This window comes from Xenopus tropicalis, chromosome 9, assembly GCF_000004195.4.
Source record: "Xenopus tropicalis strain Nigerian chromosome 9, UCB_Xtro_10.0, whole genome shotgun sequence".
NCBI classification, from domain to species: Eukaryota; Metazoa; Chordata; class Amphibia; order Anura; family Pipidae; genus Xenopus; species Xenopus tropicalis.
In genome coordinates this window covers 4,770,758-4,793,745 of record NC_030685.2, presented here as the reverse complement: position 1 = coordinate 4,793,745, position 22,988 = coordinate 4,770,758, and the positions used below count along the sequence as shown (strand labels likewise).

The window sequence follows — 22,988 nt, the reverse complement described above, 5'->3', positions numbered from 1 at the left end:
AACATCATGGCAGCACTGCTTGTGTAAGTGTGGGTGTATAGAGAGAGATAGATGCTAAATAGATAGATAGATGATATATAGATAGATTAGATAGATGATAGACAGATGATAGATAGATAGATAGATAGATAGATAGATAGATAGATAGATAGATAGATAGATAGATAGATAGATACAGTAGATAGATAGATGGATAGATACAGTAGATGATAGATAGATAGATACAGTAGATGATAGATAGATACAGTAGATGATAGATAGATAGATAGATAGATAGATAGATACAGTAGATGATAGATAGATAGAGATGATAGACAGATGATAGATACACACCCACTCCTCATTCTGCTGCAGACACTGAGGAATACAGAGCTCTTAGCTGTGTTTTAACCTCTTTTAACTGCTTTGCCATCTGATTTTTTAGAACAACTGCTAACAGCATAACAACATCATACAAACAGCATCACAGAACTGGGGCCAATGACAATTCCGAGACCAGTGAGATCTGAAAAGCAGTTTAATTATTCCTTCACAAGTGGAAAATGAGTTGTTGGAAAGCATATGGAGTCCATAGCGGCACATTTACAGTACATGAGTACATCCATCTATACATATATATATATACACAGCATTGTTATGCAGGGATTCATAGCTTAACCCAAAGGTGTTACATGAACTAACGAAGTGTCTGACAACTCCATGCCCAAAGCAACTACAGGCTTGTACCTGCCTCAGTCTTACCCACTTGTACAACTTTCCTCTCCAAGAAAGGAAGGGGGGGGGAGTTGCCTTTACTGTTATACGGACTGAGATCTTCTCCTCTCTGGCTCACTGGCTGGGGGCCGGACTCACTGACCAACACTGGCACATAATGGGGAAGGGACCATGCAATGGAATCAGGAGTAACTGCTTGTCTGTACATAACATTGAGTTTAATGAGCCATGCAGGGGAGATTTCCATAGCTGCTTGTCCCCATAGGGCTTTGGTTATACTCAGACTGAGTATCTTGGGCCTTCTGGGAGAACAGGCAGAAGGTTTGGATCATCCGGGGTCACAGGGTAAACACTGCTGATCAGATATAATAAAACCTATTTACAAGTGGAGCAAGTCAAGCTCTCTCCTGTAGCAGGGACAGGGGGAATATGGTTTTTATACCTCTAACAAAGGTAAATCTCTTAAGCAACAGCAGTTTAAAGGGATATTGCAGTCATATACTTAATAATTACTGTCACCCTACAGCCGCACCAGATCTAGTGTTCGATTTGGGATTCGGCTGAATTCTGGCACTTTTCTTGGACAAATTCTAAAGGGCTCATTTATGACCACAATGAAAGCTGAGTGATGCCATTCGTTAAAGGAGACAAATAGATTAACTGTAATTGCAATAATGGGGTTGGTGCATCCCTATAATATACACTTTAATAGTTGCATGAAGTTATTCTGGCACATTAAGTTTATAGTTTTATTCCAATTACCACTGGACAACAAGCAGCAGGGTGAGAGTATAAATGAGACTTTTAGATAAAGGGTAACTAACCCAAATTTTGTGCATATCTAGAATCCCTTCCACAGGAACAGGGTTCATTTTTATCCCGAAAAGGAACAGAAATTAATTTGTGCAAGGTTGAAAAGTGAATATAAGTTTTTCAAATGTCATTTTACAATTTCATTTTTTTTAACTCTATATATATATATATATGTTAAATAAACACTTCGCATTTCGAAAACAGTATCAGTTCAGAATCAGAATGCTTGTTTCCAGGTCCAGACTGTATTTCAAAACTGGGCCTCTGGGTACTGGGAATGCCAGGGCCAATAAATAGTGAGTGCCTATGGCAGCAGCCCCTCTGGCATTTGCCCGAACCCACAGATTGCCAGTCCGGGCCTGCTTGTTTCTCAGTGAGGTCTGTAATGACCAATAAGGAAACAGCTTTGTTTGCCATATGTGCATCATGGAACCGGCGAGTGTTCCTCCTGCCCAGGGTGTTTCCTGACATGGGAGTTGAGGTCGGAACATCGCCTAAAGCACTTCCCACAGACAGAACACGTAAATGGTTTCTCCCCGGTGTGACATCTGTAATGTCTGTGGAGGTCAGAGAGAGAAGTAAAAAATTTCCCACATTCGGAACAAGAGAAAGGTTTCTCTCCCGTGTGACTTCTCTCATGTCTCTTTAGCGCCGAGCGGTACGCGAAACACTTCCCGCATTCGGAGCACGGATACGGTTTCTCTCCTGTGTGAATCCGATTGTGCGCCGTGAGATCGGAGCGATGCACAAAGCGCTTCTCACATTCCGTACAAGCGAACGGTTTCTCTCCCGTGTGGCTTCGGTGGTGTTTGTGAAGGTCCGACCTCTGCTTAAAACATTTGCCGCATTCAGTGCAGGAGAACGGTTTGTCTCCGGAGTGGACTCTGCGGTGCATGCTAAGGTGTGCGCGTTGGGTGAAACATTTCCCGCATTCGGAGCAAGAAAACGGTTTCTCCCCCGTGTGAATTCTGTAATGAATATTCAGCTCCGGGACTTGTATAAACCGCTTCCCACACACAGAGCAAGCGTATGGTTTCTCCCCTGTGTGAGTCCGGCAATGTATATACAGCTTAGAGCGTTGCTTGAAGCACTTCCCGCAGTCGGAGCAAGCAAAGCGTTTCTCTCCGTTTTGGGGAATCCTATAATTCGGCCCGTGTTCAAGAGATTTACCAGAAGAAGATGGAGCCTCTGTTTCATGCTTCTTTCTCTGATGCTTACGGAGAGTGGCCTTGCTATAGAAATGTTTGTGGCAGTCCTTGCAGCTGTACTTCCCCTGCATGGAATATGTACTTGGGTGAGACGTAAAAGTGGATATAGCGTTGATGTTAATACCGTATTCATTAATTTCTGACCATTCCGCGAGAGACGCAGAGGTATCAATACTTTGTTCCATTCCTATGTTGCCATCTGGATGGTTTCCCTCTTCCCATGAAGTTGGCTCCTCTTTAACTGCATCTGACATGTTGTTATTTGGGCTGAATCCCATGCTGGGACTGGGTGCATCCCCTTCCTGTTCTTCTCCTGCAAACGTAATCATTTTGTAACCCGACAGTTTTGCTTCTTCCCATACAGCCAGCTCCTCTTTAACACTATTTAATAAAGCATTGGCCGCTGAGCTGTCATCCAGGCTGCACCCCATGATAGGAGTAGGCGTATCAGTTCCCTGTATCTGATCTCTCACAGGACTAATGCTGCAATCTGATTGGTTTCCCCCCTCCCATGAATCTGATTCATCTTTAATATCATTTGTTGGATAATTCTCAGTATTTGTGGATGAAGAAACAGTTTCTGGAGCAGGCAGAGAACTCACAGTCTCGCTCGGCTCATTATTACACGCTGTTGATTCCTCACAGGCCGTAATGTTATTCTTATCATCATTTTCATTATCTGAAAAAGAAGCAAGCAAGAAAGTCATTCTGGTGCCTTTATGCCTTCATATCCATGAAGATTTGAACTAAATATTAAAAGGGCGTAGCTATAATATAAAGTACCAAACCTTCCTTCAGTGTGAGGGGCTACAATAACAGCCCTTCTACTCATGACCATTAGGACACGCCCACCCCTCATTTGAAACACAGACAGGGACCTGAGAGGATCTATAGGGAGCTCCAATAAAGGGGCCATTGTTACAGATAGGGTTAATGTTTAGCCCAAAGGGAAACCAGCACCGGATATTATTCACAATTCGCTACATGGCGCTACCATGTAAAACGCGTTGGGCTGCATTGCTTTGAAATACAAAGTTTTATGCTGCTAACGTAGAATTTTTGAGATGCCTGTTACATACTCCTTTATGTGTTTTGTCATGATCCCCAACAGCAGGAACCTTAGTGGGCAGTTTGGCTCACTATTTACAGCATAACACAATGAATATTTTTGCCCCTTGTACTTTTGATTACAGGCACAAGATGTTGGTAAATGTCTGTAAAGGCAAAATACCTCCTAAATATACTCCGCTATATTATTGTTTTTGCTCTTCCTTGTAGTTCTTTCTGCCCCTTCAATACATGTTCAGTGATGTTTTCTGTATCTACAATCATTACTCACCCAGAGAGCAGAATTGCTGTGGTTTCTCCTTCATTCCTTCGGTGTTTGGGGGAGTGCCTATATTAAATTGCTCCCATTTCTGCAAAGAAAAATAGATGGAAACATCCTCACACCTTATGGCAACCTGGCACACACAATGTTACAGTCATCCCCCAGCCAGAGAAAGGGATTATCATACACTGTTACTAAACAATAAGGGGGGATTGGGGGGCCGCACCCACCTCTCCAGTCAGCAGCTGGATGATGTTGGAGATGAGTTCCAGGATCTTCTTGTCATTTTCCTTCTGTATGACGGAGCCAGGGGCATGCAGGGCCCCCAAACCCACAGTTGGGCTCTTCTTCTTAGGGATGACGTAGCCCTATGTATTGAGAGGGAGAGAGAATGATGAGTGTGTAACGCAGCAGAGAGACCCCCTTTGTACAGACAGACAGTCTCTTCTCACTGTGCCACTCACAGTGCCCCCCTCACCTCTCCAGTCAGCAGATAGATAATCTCCAGTGTGAGATTCAGGATTTTCTTGTTTCGCTCCTCATTTTTATCCTTCTTCCCCATCACTGGGTCACTCGCTTCCTCCCACATTCCCATTGGCTCCTTGTGGGACGGACTGGCCTGGAAGTGGAATTAAGCAGTTAGACATTTCTATAGGGGATTATTCCCAGTAATATCCCCCCCAAAAAGAATTACAGGGGCCCAGATCAAAGGAATACAATTAAATCCCTCTATAATGTATGTCCCTTTCTTTCGTAGAGACCCAGCAACTGCTCTAGAGTCGCCCTAGGTGTGTCATTTCTACTGACCAAATTTCAGCCTCATTATTAAATACCCTCTTTATTATGGAGCAAAATGTGGCATAGAGAAATTTTTGACCACCCATAGATACAATATATTTTAAAGCAACCCTCTATACTCCTTACCCAGCACCTTCCAGCTTAGGTTTCTACCTACTGAGACCCAGAGACATTAGGTAAGCCCATGTTCTATGGCTGCGAGTCTAGCTATCTGTATAACAGAGCATTCTGTCACAGTGGCACAGATCCTATCTGATCCCCCCCATTGTAAGCAGCAGTCCTGCCCTGCTTTATGGCTGAGATTCTAGCTATCTGTATAACAGAGCATTCTGTCACAGTGGCACAGATCCTATCTGATCCCCCCATTGTAAGCAGCAGTCCTGCCCTGCTTTATGGCTGAGATTCTAGCTATCTGTATAACAGAGCATTCTGTCACAGTGGCACAGATCCTATCTGATCCCCCCATTGTAAGCAGCAGTCCTGCCCTGCTTTATGGCTGAGATTCTAGCTATCTGTATAACAGAGCATTCTGTCACAGTGGCACAGATCCTATCTGATCCCCCCCATTGTAAGCAGCAGTCCTGCCCTGCTTTATGGCTGAGATTCTAGCTATCTGTATAACAGAGCATTCTGTCACAGTGGCACAGATCCTATCTGATCCCCCCCATTGTAAGCAGCAGTCCTGCCCTGCTTTATGGCTGAGATTCTAGCTATCTGTATAACAGAGCATTCTGTCACAGTGGCACAGATCCTATCTGATCCCCCATTGTAAGCAGCAGTCCTGCCCTGCTTTATGGCTGAGATTCTAGCTATCTGTATAACAGAGCATTCTGTCACAGTGGCACAGATCCTATCTGATCCCCCCATTGTAAGCAGCAGTCCTGCCCTGCTTTATGGCTGAGATTCTAGCTATCTGTATAACAGAGCATTCTGTCACAGTGGCACAGATCCTATCTGATCCCCCCATTGTAAGCAGCAGTCCTGCCCTGCTTTATGGCTGAGATTCTAGCTATCTGTATAACAGAGCATTCTGTCACAGTGGCACAGATCCTATCTGATCCCCCCATTGTAAGCAGCAGTCCTGCCCTGCTTTATGGCTGAGATTCTAGCTATCTGTATAACAGAGCATTCTGTCACAGTGGCACAGATCCTATCTGATCCACCCCCCCCCCCCATTGTAAGCAGCAGTCCTGCCCTGCTTTATGGCTGAGATTCTAGCTATCTGTATAACAGAGCATTCTGTCACAGTGGCACAGATCCTATCTGATCCCCCATTGTAAGCAGCAGTCCTGCCCTGCTTTATGGCTGAGATTCTAGCTATCTGTATAACAGAGCATTCTGTCACAGTGGCACAGATCCTATCCCCCCCCCATTGTAAGCAGCAGTCCTGCCCTGCTTTATGGCTGAGATTCTAGCTATCTGTATAACAGAGCATTCTGTCACAGTGGCACAGATCCTATCTGATCCCCCCATTGTAAGCAGCAGTCCTGCCCTGCTTTATGGCTGAGATTCTAGCTATCTGTATAACAGAGCATTCTGTCACAGTGGCACAGATCCTATCTGATCCCCCCATTGTAAGCAGCAGTCCTGCCCTGCTTTATGGCTGAGATTCTAGCTATCTGTATAACAGAGCATTCTGTCACAGTGGCACAGATCCTATCTGATCCCCCCATTGTAAGCAGCAGTCCTGCCCTGCTTTATGGCTGAGATTCTAGCTATCTGTATAACAGAGCATTCTGTCACAGTGGCACAGATCCTATCTGATCCACCCCCCCCCATTGTAAGCAGCAGTCCTGCCCTGCTTTATGGCTGAGATTCTAGCTATCTGTATAACAGAGCATTCTGTCACAGTGGCACAGATCCTATCTGATCCCCCCATTGTAAGCAGCAGTCCTGCCCTGCTTTATGGCTGAGATTCTAGCTATCTGTATAACAGAGCATTCTGTCACAGTGGCACAGATCCTATCTGATCCCCCCATTGTAAGCAGCAGTCCTGCCCTGCTTTATGGCTGAGATTCTAGCTATCTGTATAACAGAGCATTCTGTCACAGTGGCACAGATCTATTGCTATAACAGTATCTCTTTAAGACTGGGCACCAATGGAAAGTCCCTAATGCTGAATGGAATGAATCATAGACACAAGCTCTGTATGTGGCAAAAAAAATCCCCCTGTTAAAGAGATACGTTAGTAACCTTTATTCTATAGGAGACTTAGAGCCCTCACACCTCACACACATTACTAGTTACACATAGAGAACACACAAATTGAAAAACACAGCCCCGGTCTCTTACTGACCTGCTCCAGCTTGCCAGTTCTCTTTTCCCAGAGGGAGAAGCGCTGTGCTGCCTGTAGCTGTGAAGGAGGGGCGGGACAAACACCCTCATTGGCTGAGAGAAGAAGGGCGAGACAAACACAGCCTATAGTACGCAGCCTGCACTGCTAATCAAAGCTGAAACTGTCAGCGTTTTACCAGTTCTTCCGTGTTTCTCATTGAGGGAAAATGCTGTGTTGCATATTGTGGGGCAGGAAGGGGCGGGACTTGCTATGTAGAGAAGAATGATTGGATCAATGGGTCGAGAGGCGGGGACTTAAATGAATTAAGGGACTGGAGACAAATACCTGTTTTTTATGTTCAGAGAAAAATATGTAGCTGGCACATAGTTACTATACCCCTCACCCAACTGAACCTGCCAGCGTATGTTATTACTTATTTGGACTAAACCCATAATTATTGATCTCAATGAGACCTGTTGTGTGAAAAATGCGACTTCTCCAAATATAGAGGGAGAATGCAGTGTTTCTGGTGAATTTATTGGAAAATGAGGGCTCATGGGGCCCATACAGACAGCTTTGGTTCTGGGACTCTGGCCCTTAATGGCAGCCAGACAATTCCAAAACTGTATTACCTCATAGAATGAGGGGGTCTGCCCACAGCCTGAAGCTGCTATTGGTGAGGAAAAACTGCCCCCATGGCACATTCCTGGGCACAGGCCCGGATTTGTGGCGAGGCCACAAAGGCCTGGGCCTAGGGCGGCACAAGCATAGGGGCGGCATGCCGCCCCGCTGCAGGCAAATTTTAACATTTGGTCCCATACGGAGCAATGGGGAACTCTCCCCACAGCTCCGTATGGGAGCTTCAACTTTGGCGCTTGCGCATGCGCGTTCGCTCGGCGGGCGGGGGAAGGGGGGCTTCACGCATGCGTATTGGCGCGGCGGGGGGGGGATAGGGGGCGCCAAATGGGGGCGGCCTCGAGGTGTCTCCACTACAAATCCGGCGCTGCCTGGGCAATAGGGAGGGGCAAATGTTTTCACTAGGAATGGATTTGCAGTGAAAATAGGCATTTTCCGAAACTGCGGCAAAATTGGCAGAGAAAACATTCGCTGAGGCGAAAAAGTCGCCAAGACAAGAATGTTGCCGAGACAAAAAAAGTTGCCGCCATAAAACGCCTATTGACTATAATGCATTTGCAGTGAGAAAAAATGTCTCCTGTTGTCATCAATGTGTTTTGTGAATTTTTCAGCAGTTTCGCAAAGCGAAATGAGATTCACTGCTGGGCAATACCAGGCGCTGAGCCATATACAGTAGTTCCAATGGAAGCAACACCAGCCCCCTGTGTCCCTGCCTGCTATTCCTGTATTCCTTTATCTTATCTATTCCATGCAGCTGACTGCTGGCTGTGACTGGGGGGAGCTCACTGGCACAGGGTCCGGGTTCTGTTTGCCCCTCACCCGAGGGGGATGTTATCAGAGCAGGAGGGTGAATGCATGGCGGCTACAATTTACAGTCTAAGAATGTCTGTACCATTTGCTGCAGCAGTTTGGGGGAAGGGGAATATATTCAGCTATAATCATGTGAGGATCTGGTAAGACAGACTGACAGAACCTCTTTCGTAATAGAAAGGTTGCACAACCTGATGAAAGAAAGGGTGGGGGGGACTGAACGATTTCCCTTCAAAACCACAGCTTCTAACAAAACCATTACATTACAACTTCCTCTCTTGGCTCGGCTCTCCCAGTGTGTTGGAGAAATGGTTTGATCCACATGAACTGTAACTCCCACTATACAGTTGAAAAGAAGAATAAGAAATTTTGATAGGGAAGCTGGAATTCCCCTTTAAGAACGACTGGTGCTGTAAAGTGCCCCAAACACCACAGAGAAGCCCCTAATATCCCTATCACTGTAATATGTTCCTTCAAAAAGTAGGAACTGATACCGTGTTTATGTAGTGAAATCCAGCTGCAAAACAGCTCTTCTCTTTCTGCATCATTTGAAATCCTGACAGGGGAGGAGGGACTAAAACACTGATGTTACAGATTGCAACAACTTCTCCACAGCTTACAGACAGCATGCAGGAACTACATAACCCACAATACATTGCACTGGGATGTTCCTTTCCTTATTGGCATCACGTGTGCAGCAGGGAATTGTGGGATTGGGAGGCTGCAGGCTGAGGACAGGCGACTACTGTTACCTACTGTTACTTTTCAATAAGCTTAAGTTTTGTTTGGGTGGAGTTCCCCTTTAACCAGAAAGGTGATTTATTAATACACAATAACTCCAATAAGGTTCCACAAAGTGAGGCAAATTTGAAACCATAGTGGTCCAGCAAAAATAAGTCTAAAATATTTGTAGGCTTTTTTATTCTTTGTATTGGGAGATATGTATGCGGCTGTGGTCACCAAAACCCTACAGAGGGTGGGGGGGGGGGGGGGGGGGGGGGCACATTGTGAAGATAAATTAAGAAGAGATTTGGAGAGAAAGCTTATTTGCTTTTAAAATACTTTTGGTTGAGATTTTGTGGGAAAACATTTCTTTTCTTTTCCTTCATCTTGGAACTATGGCTGAAAGTCTGCTACTGCAGTTTTATATAGCTATAACCTTATGAGGTAAGGGGGGGACCAAGTGTTACAGATCTTGAGCCAAAAAGACTGTTCTATGTTGTATGAATATTTGAGGAAAGATAATGCTTAAGGGGAGCGAGTTGCCTCTCTGAACAGGGTTTCCACCGGCAACAATAGAAGTCTCCAGAGAAAATTTCTTTACATCCTTGTGTGTCCCCTGGGTGAGGGCAGGTGTTTCTCATGGCCTGCTATGTGGGAGCAACTGCCTATTCCAAAGGGAGAGGTACTTTGGGGCAGGTACCTGGGGTCAGAGCCGCCATTGGGGGGGATTGGGGGGTACAGCTGTGCCTTACTCTTAGGTAAGGGGGCCTGGTTGCGCTGCTAAAGTTACACAAGTTGTGTAAGTTACCTATAAAGTTACACCAAAGCTTACGCAAAACTGCCTAGAAAGCTACGTAACTTGCCTAGAAACATAAGTACCTTGCATATAAAGCAAAAGCCAATGCAGAGAAGCTTTGCAGGGACAAACCCCAGTGAATTAATAAACTGAAGGGAAATCCCACTGCCCCCCAATGAACTGACTGACTTATTAGCTAGTTAATTATTCATTTTAACTCTTTATATGAACTGCTTATTATAGAGTAACATCAGTTGTTTATATTGGAAGCTATTTTACTATTTGAACTTTCCAGCAGAATCGTTATTGGGCCCCACAGCAATATCATTGGGCCCCTACGCTTACACATTTTATGTAACTTACATATGAACTCCACTGACTCTCCAATTAAAATACTGACTTACTAGCACATTAATTGTTTTTACTATTTATATGAACTACTACTGACCGGTTATTGGGCCCCACAGCAAGATTATTGGGCCCCTAAACTTACGCAGTTTACATAACTTATGCTAATACTTACATAACTTCCATATCAAGCAATGATAGCACAGGGGCAGATAGGTGGGAAGGGGTTAAACTTAGGGTAAACTCCTCTGACCCCCAATGAACTGACCGTTACTTAGCACATTAATCACTGGAACTCTTTATATCAACTATCAGCTATTATCAACATCAGTATTTTTTATTGCACACACAAGGGGTGTGGCTAAAATTTTGGTACTGCGCTTGTATGGGGCCCCAAAGTTTCTGATGGCAGCCTTGCCTGGGGTTTTAAAGGAGCTCTTGAGGAAAGGAAACTTTGCCAGGGACTGAACTGAGCAATTGGTTTGTCTGCCCGGTATGGAGTGTGGCACATTGAGAGACAGTGCTTGGATTTAGAGAGACCCACGTGCCCCTGGGGGTTATAACAAATACTGTTTGTTTCATGTTTATTTCAACTTTTACATAAAGTTATGTTACTGCAGTGTGTGTGATTATTATCCTAGTGGCAATTCCCTGAGGTGTGCTCTTCAGTGCCCACTAGGGGGAGACACTACACTCTAAATCCCAGTTTCCCAGTCTTTCAACATAGCAAAGAGGTTTTCACAGGCCTACTGGATCCCAAACACAAGTACAACCCAGAGAAGTGAATGTGATTCTATTCTGCAGGAGTTTGCCAAGAAAGGGTTACACAAACTTTTGCATTCCAACCCATACATTAAAAATCCCTTGTATATACACAAAGATCATATATATTTGACATGTAAACCAACAACTAATTTGCCTCTTAATAAAAGAAACCCTGAAAATATATGAAGTTTATTTGTAGCAATAAACAGATGAGGTCTGAGCATCTTCACACTTCATTTGAGGAGAAGCCCATTATGTCCTTGGTGAAACCCAGTACTGCCCATCCTAATCTGTCTATCTGCAGACTCACTGGGCTTCTGGTCCCTTCCTTATGACAGTGCTCCTCAAACTGTCAGATGAGTTCGGCTATTGTGAGAAACAAGGAATACTTTGCTCTTAGCACTTCATCAAAAAAGTCTACAGTACCAGTTGGCTTCAAACCCAATGTTTCTACTAAAATGTGAGTCCAGACGACTTTCTTTGATACTGTAAAGCGATACAACCAGGTTAAGATAATAATTCCCAACTTTCTGAAACTGCAAAAGGACTTTTCCAGGACAGCAGTGCCGGTGCTCCTTGCCCATCATGGGTGGATATATAAGACTTGAAAAGATGGTTATGTGGGAAATAGACACATGTAGTTGGATTTGGAATACAATTAACAGCAGAACATACTCAATAAAGGTTATGTACAAGTTTAAATGCATATTTGTCTCTCCTGTAACAGCCAGAAAGGAAGGGGCACTGTACACCATTTGTATCATGGAGAGGAGTTGGGCTCGTCTCTAGCGTGACTTTGTTGATGCAAATCAAGTTCGATGTTTTCAGCAAAACATTCGCCGCATTCGGAGCAGGAAAACGCTTTCTCTCTCGTGTGAACTTTGTGATGTCTTAAAAGGTGCGTGCGCTGAGCGAAACCTTTCCCGCATTCAAAGCAAGAAAAGGGCTTCTCTCCTGTGTGGCTTCTGTGATGCCGTTCGAGGTGCGTCCGCTGCGTGAAACACTTCCCGCACTGAGAACAGGAAAACGGCTTCTCTCCCAAGTGGCATTTTTGATGCCGGCTGAGGTGTGCCCTGCGAATAAAAGCTTTCCCACACTGTGAGCAGGTAAATGGTTTCTCCCCCGTGTGGCTTCTAAGATGTCTTTTAAGGTCTCCCAGATGTGTAAAGCATTTCCCACATTCAGAACAGGTAAAGGGCTTCTCTCCCGTGTGGCTTTTCAGATGTGCGCTAAGGTGTGAGCGCTGCGTGAAACATTTCCCACACTCAGAACATGAATACGGTTTCTCTCCCGTGTGAATTCGCTGATGGACTTTGAGGTCTGACAGATGCGCAAAACATTTCCCACACTGGGAACATGTAAATGGTTTCTCTCCCAAGTGAATTCTGTGATGTATATCAAGGTCTGACACTTGCGAAAAACATTTTCCGCACTCGGTACAAGAAAACGGTTTCCCTCCTGTGTGAAACCTGCGATGCACATAAAAGCTTGAACGGTGTTTAAAGTTTTTCCCACATTCAGAGCAGGTAAATAACTTGTCTCCGTTGCTTTTACTTCCCTTAAGGTCTGAGCGAGAGCGACGTGCCATCAATTTCCCACCTTTAGAAGAAACACGTTTTTCTATTTTGTGGTATCTTCTCTGATGCCTGACAAATGTGCTTTTGCTACTAAACCTTTTATGGCACTCGGAGCACTTATACATCCCCTGTAACACACCCATTCTATTATAAGATTTTCTGCTACTGTTTTGGATTTCTGACAAATTATCATTGAGACTGTTTCCTATGATAGGAGTAGGTGTATCTGTTCCCTGTGTCTGTTCTGTAAGGGGATTAATGCTGCAATCTGATTGGTTGTCCTCTTCACATGACACTTCTTCCTCTTTAATAACAACGGATATATAATTATCTAGCAAGCTATTATTCAGGTCGCATCCCATGATAGGATCAGATGTATTTGTTTCTTGTATTTCCGAAACAGTAATAATCCTAAAATCAGAAAGGCTTCCTTCTTCCCATGAGGCCGCCTCCTCTTTTATATCATCTGATATAGAATTATCTGCCGAGCTGTTATTCAGGCTGCACCCCATGATAGCAGTAGGTGTGTCTGTTCCCTGTATCTGTTCTGTAAGGGGATTAATGCTGCAATCTGATTGGTTTCCACGTTCACATAAAGTTGCTTCCTCTTCTTTAATCCCATTGGCCGGTGGGGGCTGTTCCGCTGGAGAAATTTCAGGGTTTGTGAAATTTCCGTCGGCACAAACATCTGCTCCTTCAGCCCCAATCTTGCTTGGCTCATTATTACAACACATTGTTTCTTTCACAGTAGCTTTCATATCACCCTCAGCTTTACAATCTGGCAAAGATACAAAAACAAAGAACTATTATTTTTATTCAAAAAAGGTATATGAGATGCCTCTTTAGATTTAATGTGTTCTACTGGCATTTTTAATCTAACCCCTCTCCCCCAGTGGGGGCTATTGGAGAGGGCTAACATCCTGGTCTTGTCATTTCTCACTGGGCATTGGACTTGTTTGAGGTGTAGTAATCATGTCACCTTAACATCTAACAGGTGGAACATTGTTGCATCACTTCCCTTACACTTAGCAAGGGAATGAGGGGCATCCAAGGACAGACTGTCCCGATACCCGCGCATGTGTGTGTGTGTATCACTTTCCTACATACCCATAAATACACAACTTATAATAACACAAAACAAGTATTCGGTGACACAAACATTGCTTTCAAAACATTATGGGACTCACCATAAACAGCATGGCGACCAACAAATAAAATAAGGTGTAGACAATTATATACGAGTATTGGTGTAATGGAGTATTGGCATCTAAACCAAAAAATAATTCACCCCTGGTAAAAAGAAGAAAAATTAAAAAGGTATGAACCTTATTTCTGTCAAAAAAAATGTTTGAGTGTCTTCACATTGGCAGCTGAGGTTTGAGACCTTCCCTGAGGAGAACCACATTCTTCATTGGTGAAACGCAATGAAGTTGATTCTAAGTCCTGTGGGAGGGTGGTTTTCCCAACTGGCACTGGATGTTGAAATTGTAGTTGTGGTCTATAGGACCATATAACGGGAGGGAAGAAATGACTCTCTCTGACTCTCTCTACCTGTTACTGGGGATGGATGTGCCTGCAGGCACTAAGGGAACCATCCCCTTCGTAAAGTTGGGAAACAGGGACCCCATTATGCAAGGTGTATTACCACTAATTCTCTATTTTGCTTCTCCACCTATTGTTGTACTCGGGCAAGTACCTTTGCATAGCCTAATAATTCTTCTGTTTGGTTAAGAGTCATTGGTACCCAAGTCATTGTATACTGTACTAAAGTGTTGTAGTTCAGCTAAAAACCTTTCTTTCATTTATATGCAATGGTTTGGCTGAGAGGGAGGGTTGCAGTGAGCAGCTGGAGAAGAAAGGTTTACTATAGCACCATTCCAACCTGTCCATACACAGACGCACTAGGACTTATCCAGTCTTAGGCTGATGCCACACGCGGCGTAGGGCTGATTTTTTCGGCAAGCGTTTATCCGCTTGCCGAAAATTTCAGCCCTACGCCTCGTGTGGCATTAGCCTTACTAGCTGGTTCCTTACCGAAGACTATCACTGCTTCTGAAAACTGAGAGTTTAGTTACTGCGAGACACAAGGGGCCCCTTGCTCAAATTATTTATCTAATATCATAATTGAGTTTTTTAAGCCAATAGAAATACTGGCATGTTTAGCCAAAAACTCTTTGGTATTGTAATGATAAGCGTTCCCGCCTTAGCCCTGAGAAAGGGATTTTTCCAGAACTGCAGTGCTGGTTGCCCCTTGCCCATCGTGCATATGGTAAGAATTTGCTCAGCAAGAAAAATGCATTTTAAAGATTTCTAAAGAGATGTTTTTTGTGGGACAGAGACACATGTAATTAGATGATGTTGTGGCTGTTGGTAGAATGGAAACAGATTGAGAATTACAATTACAGCAGAACAATACTGTAGTATTTTAGTGCTGAGGTTCTCCGTTTAGAATTCACTATAAATAGATGGGCCTCAGCTATAACGGAGGAACAAGAATCCATGGTGAGCAATAAGGTGAAAGCGCTATTTAAAATTCTCAAAGCAAGAAAACAAAAAATTTACTTTCTCTCTTGTATAAAACGTCCAGAAGGGAAAGGGCGTTATATCCTATATTTCTATCAAGGAGACGAGTTTGCATGGTCCCCGGCACGACTACAGCAAGTTTTGTGCAAAACATTTCCCACGTTCAGAACATGAGGATGGTTTCTCTCTCATGAGAATTCTGTTACGTACATTAAGGCTCATGTAAAGCGCTTCCTGCATTGGAACATGAGAATGGTTTCTCTCCTGTGTGACATTGGCAGAGCTGTTTCAAACATTTCCCACATTCAAAGAAATTGAACAGTTTGTCTCCGTTGCTTTTACCAGTGAAGTCTGAGTGATGTGCCATTCGTTTTCTGCCTTTAGAAGGAGAAACAGGTTTTTTTATTTTGTGGATCCTTTTTTGATGTGTGTGCATTTCTTCTTCAACTTTTGGTGGCACTCGGAGCACTTATACACTGTAATACACGCGTTCTTCTGTTATTAGACCTTTTGCCATTGTTTTGGATTTCTGACAAACATTGAAACTGCATCTAACGATAGGTGTTGATGTGTCTGTTCCCTGTATCTGTTCTGTAAATGGATTAATGCTGCAATCTGATTGGTTTCCCACTTCAACTGAAGTCACCTCCTCTTTATTATCAGCTGATGTATGATTATCTGACTTGATGGCACAGCCCTTGTACTGTTCCTGTTAATAAATTCAGTTACACGGGGTTCTGATATTTGGTGCCCTGCACCCATTACTCACCCAGCTGCTTGGGCTCCTCCTCCTCCTTTATCCCTTCCTTGTAAAGGGCCTTGTTTCCTTTTATATACTCCCACTCCTCCAAGGAAAAATAGATGGAAACATCCTCACACCTTATGGCAACCTGGCACACACAATGTTACAGTCATCCCCCAGCCAGAGAAAGGGATTATCATACACTGTTACTAAACAATAAGGGGGGATTGGGGGGCCGCACCCACCTCTCCAGTCAGCAGCTGGATGATGTTGGAGATGAGTTCCAGGATCTTCTTGTCATTTTCCTTCTGTATGACGGAGCCAGGGGCATGCAGGGCCCCCAAACCCACAGTTGGGCTCTTCTTCTTAGGGATGACGTAGCCCTATGTATTGAGAGGGAGAGAGAATGATGAGTGTGTAACGCAGCAGAGAGACCCCCTTTGTACAGACAGACAGTCTCTTCTCACTGTGCCACTCACAGTGCCCCCCTCACCTCTCCAGTCAGCAGATAGATAATCTCCAGTGTGAGATTCAGGATTCTCTCCTTCCGCTCCTCATTTTTATCCTTCTTCCCCATCACTGGGTCACTCGCTTCCTCCCACATTCCCATTGGCTCCTTGTGGGAGGGAGGGGCCTGGAAGTGGAATTAAGCACTTACACATTTCTATAGGGGATTATTCCCAGCAATATCCCCCAAAACAATTCCAGGGGCCCAGATCCATAGAATCCCGTTAAATCTCCCTGACTCTGTGTCCCTGCTGGGGAGCCTTTCACTTATTCTCATGTAGGACTGAGTGTGCAGAGTGATTCTGCCTGTTTCATGCTGTGATTTCAAAGACACAGTTGGACAGTAGACATTTTGGGGTTAAATTCCCCTTTCTGAGATCCAGGACTGCCCCTATAAACCATATTACACATGACTGTATTATCTGTCTCCGGGGCTGCATAAAAATTAAACATTCAGCTGCACCCTGGATAGCAAAACAGCATTTCTCCCTAAATCTCACCCTGGGCCCTCAGACTGGACCCTGTTTCTAGGGAACAGAACCCATTGGGAGGAAGCAAGTACAGACTGAAGACTAACATAGAAACTACCATAGACATAGTACTTCCGCCCTCTCACAATTTAGCAGCAGACGTAAAGCAGAACTATAGCCGGGAAGGGAATACGGATAGAAACTTACCCGCTCTTATTTTCCTGCGACAACTCCCTGGGGCTCAGCTGTTCTGCCCGTAGTCGCGCAGGAGGTGGTGGGACACATTCATTCATTGGCTAACAAAGGAGAGATGAAACGCCCACTTGCGCCCTGTCAACCAATCGTGAACGTAACAGGCTCTGCGCTTCCTCCGTGTTGCCTACAGCAGTACAGGAAGAGGCGGGACATGCTCTCTTACTGGCTACAGAATCCTGTTGGATGCTGATTGGATCAGTGGATGGCGGAGGGGCAGATTGAGTTAGGGACTGTAGACAATGTATTTTGTGGAAAAGGTAAAGCGCAAAAAGCGCAGGTAAAGTGTTGCTTCTGTGGTAATTAAAGTTGCCTTCATTTCTTGCCAGGAAAAACGCCCTATTAAATGCACAACAAGAGCAATTTTTAGTGCAAGTCTCACCTTAAGTAGTTATTGCCTGTGACCAAGCTTAATAAAGGATAGAGCTGCTTATTCCCCTTCACCCATCCACGTTTGTCCCACTCAGACCTGCAGCCTCAAGTGTTATTTGTAATGTATGTGGCCATTGGTTCAAATTGTCTTTCCACTGCGCCAACCAACCGTGCATTGTACCAACAGTAATGACTGGCAGAACCCACTGTGTCATCTTTTATATCAACCGAGTATTAAATATGTGGGAAGATCACTGGGGTCCCTGCATGCTTATCCATACCTCCCAACTGGCCAGATTTTTGGGGGACAGTCCCTCTTCTGACAGCTCAACTCGCAGTACCGGATTCTCACTGAAAAGTCCCTCAATTTAATTAAAAGTAGCTTTTGGCAGAGCCCAGAAATCTTAACGAGCATCACCTGCACTTAGATACAGTCAGTGGCGTAGCGTGGGCTTTCGTCGCCTGGGGCCGACCGGAAATTTGCCGCCCCTCTATTTAGTTATTCTTAAAAAAAATAGACAAAATAAAAAAAGCAGCATTAAATTTTTTTTTTTTTTTGATTGAATTTGAAATGCGGTGCGCATGTCATAATTGTCAAAAGTGGATTCAGCTGTGCGTCCGTGGCTGCCCATGGTGGCAGGGCCGCCATCAGAAATCACGGGGCCCCTCCCATCAGTACAGGACACACAGACATAAAAAGTATTAGGGTCACCCTACCACAGTGCCCCCTAACACTATGCTGGCCAGGCCCCCCTAACGCTATTCTGGCCACGGTCCCCCCATACAACTGCCCCATAGACAGTACCCCCATACACAGTGCCCCCCACACACATTGCCTCCAATTGCCCATAGAAAGTGCCCCAATTTCCCCATAGACAGTGCCTCCAATTGCCCCATACACAGTGTCCCCATAGACAGCCCCCTCCACACAGTGCCCCCAATTGCCCTTAGACAGTGCCCCCAATAGGAAGTGCCCCCATACACAGTGCCCCAATTTCCCCATACACAGTTCCCCCATAGACAGTACCCCCCAAAGACCTTGCCCCCCCACAGAAAGTGCCCCCATACACAGTGCCCCAATTGCCCCATACACAGTTCCCCCAATAGAAAGTGCCCCCATACACAGTGCCCCCATAAACAGTGCCCCCAATTGCCCCATACAAAGTGCCCCCAATAGGAAGTGCCCCCATACACAGTGCCCCAATTTCCCCATACACAGTGTCCCCATAGACAATACCCCCCAAAGACCTTGCCCCCCAATAGAAAGTGCCCTCATACACAGAGCCCCAATTGCCCCATACACAGTGCCCCCAATAGGAAGTGCCCCCATACACAATACCCCACAAAGACCTGGCCCCCCCCCATGGAAAGTGCCCCAATTTCCCCATAGACAGTAGCCCCCACACAGTGCCCCCAATTTCCCCCATAGTACATACCCCCAACAGACCATCGGCGGCGGCTCCTTCTCTCTTACAGGCAACAGGCGCTTCTATAAGGTTGCGCCTCGTCGCTGACGTGTGACGTCATACGCACGGGCGCAACCTTATAGAAGCGCCTGTTGCCTGTAAGAGAGAAGGAGCCGCCGCCGCCCCTTCTTATACGCCGCCCGGGGCCATGGCCCCCTCGGCACCCCCCTCGCTACGCCACTGGATACAGTGTTTCTCACATTTTATTAAATAAGTAGCCTTTGGCAGAGAGCCCAGAAAGGTAAAACGCCCCCCCCCCCCCCCCCCCCCCCGCACTGAGATACAAGTGTAACTAATAAGCTAAACAGGTCTCTTGGGGGAACTGAGACTCGCGGCTAAAAAAAAAAGGGCAATTTCACCCAAACTGTAATAACACATAAAACATGACCCCTGTTCAAACTTTAAATTTGGCAGGTTATTTTGTCAAATAGGAGTGGTATTTGGGGTGTGTGGTCACAAAATGGGCGTGGTCAAGAAATGTGTCAAATTCGTATTTTTATCCCTCTTTCCGTTTTCAGAATGTTGGGAGGTATGGCTTTTCCCATTCTTTTTGTGGCCTAGAGTTTGGGTTTTTACAATTAAAATCTTTTTTGTAACTATTATTATAGTGTAGCGATGAGTGAATATTTCAGTAGGCATGGAATAGCAGCGAAAGTGCGGAGTTCGGCATTGGCAATTTTTTTCACAAAACCGCAGCAAAGGAAGGAAGTGCCGTAACAATTGTGCCGTATCTGCAGCTGTTACATAATAATGTAATGATGCAGTAATGGTGTGAGTGAGATGGTGTGAGTGAGGGGAGCATAGTACCCCCTGGGTCTGCGCAAACCCATGTTCTCCTTACAAGATCCCGAGTTCTACATTTGTGTCTCCTTTCTACAAACTGTGAATTGGGTTACTCAGGGCTTGGCATTTTCTATGGAGATGTAGATAAAAGGAAGATTTGTGGTCTTTAATCATATTCCCTGTTGTGGCAAACGGCATTATTTCTATCCAGTGAGGCAGGTAATGGTAAGGCAGATATCCCCCACACAGAGGGGCACATTCATTACCGTACGACAGGTCCAATTACAAAAAATTCATATTTTAGAACTTTTGCGTATTTTCTACGATATTTTTATTAATTTACGACAATTTGTGCGACAAAATTGTATTTGTCGCAACGAGTATGAAAGTTTCGGATTCATTCAAGCTTCATTATCATGACTTTCCTTTGACCAGGTGGGAGCTGCAGAGTACTAAGGAGTCCTATGGGAGGCTTCCAAAATTATCCATTGAAGTTTCAAAGTCAGAGTTTTGCGCCATTTACGATTGTTGGGATACAATAATTTCATGACTTTCAGATTGCCAAGCATAAACGACAGTTTCAGTACGAAAATTTAGAAACTTTTAGATCATTGGTATTATTATAATTATCTTCGTATTCAAATGAACAGAATTTTCAGGACTTTTACAAACATTGGATTTTGTGATTCAGATTCGAACATTAGTGAATCGGCCCCAGAGTGTTCTGTTTGTAACAGCTAGTTCAAAACAGTAAAAGAATACGGGCCTTCAAACTCAAACCTCCACTGTATGGAATCCCACAAGCACGAGGCAGGGGATTAACTGGGCCCCAGGAAGTCTTCCGAACTGGGTGCTTTATTTAAAGGAGACATATTGGATAAATGGGAAAAAAAGGTAATTTTGTAGGCAATTATGAATAATATCCGGTGCTGGTTTCCCTTTGGGCTAAACATTAACCCTATCTGTAACAATGGCCCCTTTATTGGAGCTCCCTATAGATCCTCTCAGGTCCCTGTCTGGGTTTCACATGAGGGGTGGGCGTGTCCTAACGGTCCCTGCCAGAAGCACAGTAGGAGGGGGAGAGCCAATCACAGCCCTGCAGTCACACAAGCACAGACAGGCTTCAGTTCCCTATCAGGTCAGCCTAGCTGCTGATTGGTTCATATCCCACAGTGCAGGGTACGGAGGGCCGCCGGCTCCCCAGCTCATCCAGAGAATTCAGCCAGCAGGAAGTGGCACAGATGGGCGGGGCTAGTGGGGTTTGGGGGAATTTCTCAATAAATCAGTCAGAAACACAACTTTAAGCACAATCCTTCTATATCTAGAGGAGTATAATTCCCTGGTACATTCATCATTTTTATAGGATATGTCTCCTTTAACAAAACCACAGCCATGCCCAGTTCAGCCATGCCCAGTTCAGCCATGCCCAGTTCAGCCATGCCCAGTTCAGCCATGCCCAGTTCAGCCATGCCCAGTTCAGCCATACCCAGTTCAGCCATACCCAGTTCAGCCATACCCAGTTCAGCCATACCCAGTTCAGCCATACCCAGTTCAGCCATGCCCAGTTCAGCCATGCCCAGTTCAGCCATACCCAGTTCAGCCATACCCAGTTCAGCCATGCCCAGTTCAGCCATGCCCAGTTCAGCCATACCCAGTTCAGCCATACCCAGTTCAGCCATACCCAGTTCAGCCATGCCCAGTTCAGCCATGCCCAGTTCAGCCATACCCAGTTCAGCCATACCCAGTTCAGCCATACCCAGTTCAGCCATACCCAGTTCAGCCATGCCCAGTTCAGCCATACCCAGTTCAGCCATACCCAGTTCAGCCATACCCAGTTCAGCCATGACGTATCCAGTTTTATGTCCTATAAAGTTCTAATACATCTGTCTAACATCACATAAACCAGTCATTTCTTTCAACTTGAAGAAAGAGACATACCCTAAAAATCCATGCAATGTATTTCTACCCGAGGTAGCTTATAATGAGGTTGCATTATATCTGTATGACACTTCCCCTAAAACGCACTGCACCACCGACCTGGTGGAACATCATATCCCTGCACTCACCCATTTAGGTCCAGGGAACTGGTCCTTTCCAGAAGTTTCTAAAGACCCAAACCAGGATTTGAGTAAAGGATACAAGGCTCAGAGGAAAGTAAGGTAGGAACCACTGGTCCAATTTCTACCCTACAGAAGCCTCCCTCCTCGATGTAACATTTCTGAATGCATAATCCATTTGATTTATAACACTGTGGCTTTGAAGGAGACGTATAGGATAAAGGAAAACCCCTAACCCTGTAGGCAAGTATGAATAATATACGGTGCTGGTTTCCCTTTGGGCTAAAAAAAATAAATAATTAATACTACAGGTATGGGACCTGTTATCCGTAATGCTTGGGACCTGGGGTTTTCTGGATAAAGGATGTTTCTGTAGTTTGGATCTTCATACCTTTAGTCTGCTAAAAAAAAAATATTTAAACAGTAATTAAAACCAATAGGACGGTTCTGCCCCCAAAAGAGGGGTAATTATATCTTAGTTGGGATCAAGTACAGGTACTGTTTTATTATTACAGAGAAAAGGGAATCATTTAACCATTAAATAAACCCAATAGGGCTGTTCTGCCCCCAATAAGGGGTAATTATATCTTAGTTGGGATCAAGTACAGGTACTGTTTTATTATTACAGAGAAAAGGGAATCATTTAACCATTAAATAAACCCAATAGGGCTGTTCTGCCCCAATAAGGGGTAATTATATCTTAGTTGGGATCAAGTACAGGTACTGTTTTATTATTACAGAGAAAAGGGAATCATTTAACCATGAAATAAACCCAATAGGGCTGTTCTGCCCCAATAAGGGGTAATTATATCTTAGTTGGGACCAAGTACAGGTACTGTTTTATTATTACAGAGAAAAGGGAATCATTTAACCATTAAATAAACCCAATAGGGCTGTTCTGCCCCCAATAAGGGGTAATTATATCTTAGTTGGGACCAAGTACAGGTACTGTTTTATTATTACAGAGAAAAGGGAATCATTTAACCATTAAATAAACCCAATAGGGCTGTTCTGCCCCAATAA

The 22,988-nt window shown here is 44.7% G+C and overlaps 2 protein-coding genes across 3 annotated transcripts; both read right to left on the bottom strand.

Annotated features, from left to right (window-relative positions):
• Positions 1 to 499: 499 nt before the first annotated feature.
• Positions 500 to 4,330, bottom strand: LOC101731177 (zinc finger protein OZF). Its single transcript, XM_031893043.1, has 3 exons — positions 4,296 to 4,330; positions 4,075 to 4,153; positions 500 to 3,414 (listed from the first exon to the last, which is right to left on the bottom strand). The coding sequence occupies exons 2-3, from the start codon at positions 4,106 to 4,108 to the stop codon at positions 1,952 to 1,954; spliced, it is 1,497 nt and encodes a 498-aa protein (XP_031748903.1). The 5' UTR covers positions 4,109 to 4,153; positions 4,296 to 4,330; the 3' UTR covers positions 500 to 1,951.
• A 6,898-nt stretch (positions 4,331 to 11,228) lies between these two features.
• On the bottom strand, positions 11,229 to 17,390 carry LOC100487959 (oocyte zinc finger protein XlCOF7.1-like). 2 transcript variants are annotated; one of them, XM_031893011.1, is made up of 5 exons: positions 17,243 to 17,390; positions 16,552 to 16,692; positions 16,304 to 16,441; positions 16,086 to 16,161; positions 11,229 to 13,571 (listed from the first exon to the last, which is right to left on the bottom strand). In XM_031893011.1, exons 2-5 carry the CDS (start codon positions 16,666 to 16,668, stop codon positions 11,977 to 11,979), a joined length of 1,926 nt encoding a protein of 641 aa, XP_031748871.1. In that variant the 5' UTR covers positions 16,669 to 16,692; positions 17,243 to 17,390; the 3' UTR covers positions 11,229 to 11,976. The 2 variants fall into 2 exon arrangements, with proteins under 2 accessions (XP_031748871.1, XP_031748872.1); XM_031893012.1 differs by lacking the exons at positions 16,086 to 16,161; positions 16,304 to 16,441; positions 16,552 to 16,692 and having other exon boundaries at positions 17,243 to 17,378.
• Between the last annotated feature and the right edge of the window lie 5,598 nt (positions 17,391 to 22,988).